General features: G+C 42.8%; 1 protein-coding gene across 10 annotated transcripts in view; it reads right to left on the bottom strand.

Moving 5' to 3' along the window:
• Nucleotides 1-4,031, bottom strand: part of FMNL2 (formin like 2) — a 268,459-nt gene that overhangs the window by 20,119 nt on the left and 244,309 nt on the right. For all 10 annotated transcript variants that reach the window (XR_003094270.1, XR_003094271.1, XM_025205197.1 and 7 more), the window contains one exon: nt 329-453. Coding sequence is in view for 8 of the 10 variants with exons in the window: in XM_025205197.1 (XP_025060982.1) it covers nt 329-453 (125 nt within the window). In the remaining 2 variants the exon portion in view is untranslated. The remainder of the gene's footprint in view (nt 1-328; nt 454-4,031) is intronic.

The raw sequence follows: 4,031 nt of genomic DNA, 5'->3' as shown, positions 1-4,031 counted from the left end.
GAAACTGTAGGATGACCATCTTGATTCATATGTTTCAAGCAAAGGTGCACATTTCTAAAGTCAGTTTGGCTATTACAAAATTTTGGCTCAGATCATCAGCTGGGGGAAAAGTGTGCAACTCTGTTGATATTAATAGCATTATACTGTTTTGTACCAGCTAAGGATCTCATCTACTGTTTGAGAACCATTTCCATTACTTGGAACTGGTCCTACGAACATCCCAAATCATAACTTCCAGGTACATTTCTTATAATGATCTATCCATGGATGTACATTCTCCTAAATTGCTCCCAGTGCTGGGAAGTCAAACAGTGCTTAGTATTCATACCTCCAGGATCCTTTCATCATCAATTTCATTGAAGACTGTCCCATTAATCTGATTGGGTTTAAGAGCTACCCAATTAAAGACTGGCATGCGGAACTTCGTCTTGATTGGCTTCTTGATCTTCACAGCTAAAGACATCAGAGAGAATGAAATTACAAATTCTAGGAGAATTGGAAAACATCTGGAGAAGCCAGACAGCAGTCTTCACAGATGGCATATCAACACTGAGGGAAGAATTGGCAAGAGCTAAATTATCCCTTTAAAAAGCCTGGAAAGACCATGCTGCCTTGGCAAAGAGCAAGGAGGAATTTTTCTCCAGCCATGCAGCTGCTTTAGGTTCAATATTCCCAAGGCTGGAGGTTCTGAATGTTTCATAATGTTCATTTCATAAAGCAAGTGTCACCTTACTCCATCTGACGTAGCAGGGTGTTGCCTACCAAAGCTCAAGTCTCTCTGACCCACTTAATCTCTAAGGCAGTGATTCTGAACCACAGTATTAGCATTATTAGGTGGGCAAACACTTGCACGAGTCACAAGATGCATCCAGATATTTCAAATAGGGATCTATAGTGTTAGAAACATGCTGGCCTGTTGTGGTCTTCCTGAGTTCTTTGCACCTGAAGAATTATCCTATTTTTTTTCCACAGCCTGAAAACAATTGAAAGCTGAGTGCTGGCATTTTCCAAGAGGTGCTTTGACTCTAAACCGGCTGAGAACTACCACTCTATGGTGCCACCCTGCTCTACCTTCTGCCTGACTTCAGGTTAACAAAGTTAACCACCTTTGTTACTCCAAAACAGTGTGTGTTCTTAATAATTTCTGGAGCGATTTAAAAAACAAAGCTATTTTGAAACCCCCCCAGAAAGTGGATAAAATGGTACATGGCCTTTGCTTTTTTCTGCAGCCGCATTTCCAAACTTACCTTGGGACCAGATCATATAGGGCAACCTGTTGTTATTAATGGGTGCTGAGTGAATCAATACCTTCAAGTACTGGGTTGCTGCTGGATTATACTACTCACTCCCAAACACCAAACTTTTAACAGTAGTGCTTCAGATACAGATAAAGCGGACCCTGATAGATCCAGGATTTTTAAAAGGGGGATTAGGGAGCAGCCCCCTATCCTGCACGAGTGGCTTCACTCTCTGCTCCCAGCTCTCTCCCCTCCCATGCTGGTCAGGCATACCCCTTTCTTCCCCTGTGCTCAGAGACATGCCCCCCTCTCCCACCGGCTGCTGCCACTGTCCCCTTCGTTCCCACTGCCTCAGGGGCAGGAGGGACAGGAGAGGCTCCAGAGCCACTCCTGCCCTTCTCCAGACAGGCTGCATGGAGAGCTAGACTCAGCAGGAGACAGCAGCAGCAGGCAAGTTCTCTATACCATGCCTGCTCCAAGGATAGCAGGGAACACCTGGGGGGACCAAGCAAGGAGAAGGAACCCACCATCTGCTACTGCTGCTCCCCCTGGCTGGCCTGGTGATCCACAGAACACCAAGGTGGGAGTGGTTGGGGAGCCCCCCTGCCCCTGGGTCCTCAGGGACCACAGGGATAGAAGCAGTTGTGGGTGGTGGGCAAAGAAATGGGAGAGGATGGGGTATGCCATAGAAGGGAAATGGAGGAGGAGGGGGCACTAAAAAACAATGTCACCACCTACTGCTCCTGCAGCACAGACTGAAAGAATTGCATGATGGTGCCACTGCACTGTCTCTGGTTCCACCCCTGAAGCTGACATCAAGGCAGCAGCGCTATGACAATTCCTTTTACCAACACCTAGTGGTCCTAGCTTAACACTTTCCTCCTTCTGATTAAAGTGAGGGAGATGGCTGTGGCTGAGGATTTATCCAGAATTGGGTCTCTCTTCCCTGAATAGATTCAATCAATGCCATGATAACAAAAAGAGAAGCCCTTTTAAGACACAGTTACAAGAAAAGAGACTTCTATTGCCTGGGGTGAAAAGAATCTGATGTTTCACTCCAGCCTGAGCTTGTTTTTATTTTTAGTATAATTACATACTAGGATAGTAAATGGTTTTTACTTTTCTGATTGTGCAGCACCACTAAGTCTCAAAATAATTTTGAATGGACACCACTTGGGGATGGAGACTAACTCTCTTTTAGCCAATGAGCAGAGAACAACAACTAGCAAAATGATCTAAAGCTGGATGTGGGAAAATGCAGATTAATTGCTGGGAAAATCTTTAAACCTAAGAACATCAGACAATGGAATAAGCTGCCGAGGAAATTTGTGGAGCTTCCATCACTGGAGATCTCAGGCATCTAAGGAAACTGGTTTTAAAGAGAGTACCCAGAGTAGTTTAAGAGAAGACAATGCCCCAAAATTAGAAATGCACCAGTGCTCCTAAGTGACAAAGGACTTTGAATTGTGCCTGAAATTTATGTACATTTAGTGGTCCTGGCAGTTGCTAGAACATTGTAAAAGGAAGATTTCTCCATTAATGTGGTTAAATTATTTCAAAATCTGCTGTGGTGTCAAGAGTAGAAATAGTCAGAGAGAGAGAAGCCTTGCTGCTCCTTTCCCCAGTGCAGGAAAAAAAAACAAACATTCAAACTGTAAGACTTTTGTCTAGTCAATCACAACAAAGGCATGCGGATAATGTAGCAACATTGGTCCACAAGGCTTCCAGCTGTAGGCAGCACCCAATACTTCCACGAATAGGTGGGTTCAAGCCATAAAATTCTGGTCCAGATCCAAACTTGTGCAAACTTCATATACCAACGTTTGTTCTGAACCCACCTCTTCTTCCAAGAAAGAAGTGCCTCCCCATCTCCACTCAGACCATAATGCACCCTGCCAATGGTGCAATGCTACATATGTGTGGTAGACTTCATCCCAACCCCCACAAGGAGCAGGTATGATGTCCCAAAGAAGTGATTTGCCTCCCTTCAGTACTTTTCCATGCACTGTTTCCCCCAAAAGACTCTTCTCTCCTGCATTAGAGCTGGGCAAATGCTGAAAACTTTTCTCTTAATCAAATCATTGCCTCTCGTACGATTTTTCACGAGAATCCACTTTGTGTCCACGCCCTTTTTGTGTTCACTTTTTAGGCACATTTTAAATGAACAAATAACTGACAAAAATATTTGCTGAAACTATTAATTTTTCATAATACTGGGAACCTTCACAGTATCAAATTTCTAATGTATGTATTCACACAAGGAATCTGAATACAGGTGTTATATTTATCCAATCAGGAAGCAAAAACACATTAGGTGATCTGTGCATAAATCAAAGGTAGCTAATTGAGTCTGACTAATAAATCAATTGAAATGCTTGTGCACAAATAAGAATTACTCAATAAAGAATTCATAATAACAAGTAAATCAAAATACTGGCTAAATTATAATCTGCTTCTTTGCAAATTAAGAACAGAAAATATTAATCATAAGCTCCTTGCCCAGTTCTAAGAGCAACTATACTAAGAGAAGTACAGAAACATGTTTAAATAGGGATCTTATTCTTTCCTTGAGGAATAAATGCCATCAATGTAAACAACAATCATGCATACACACTAGGGCCTTGATCTCACACACATTGAAGCCAGCAAGCATAGTGCCACTGACAATAGGTCCCAAGTGGGAATAAACTCCACAGATAAACTTTGTAGTGGCTGGTCCCAATTCAGCTCATCACCCGTGCACAGGATTTAATTCCAACCCCATTCTGCAAAAATCTGTGCTTAATTGCAGGA

This window comes from Alligator sinensis, unplaced genomic scaffold (genome assembly GCF_000455745.1).
Source record: "Alligator sinensis unplaced genomic scaffold, ASM45574v1 scaffold61_2, whole genome shotgun sequence".
In the NCBI taxonomy this organism is placed as follows: Eukaryota; Metazoa; Chordata; order Crocodylia; family Alligatoridae; genus Alligator; species Alligator sinensis.
Note: the sequence above shows the minus strand (reverse complement) of the source record. Positions and strands in the feature narration are given on the sequence as shown.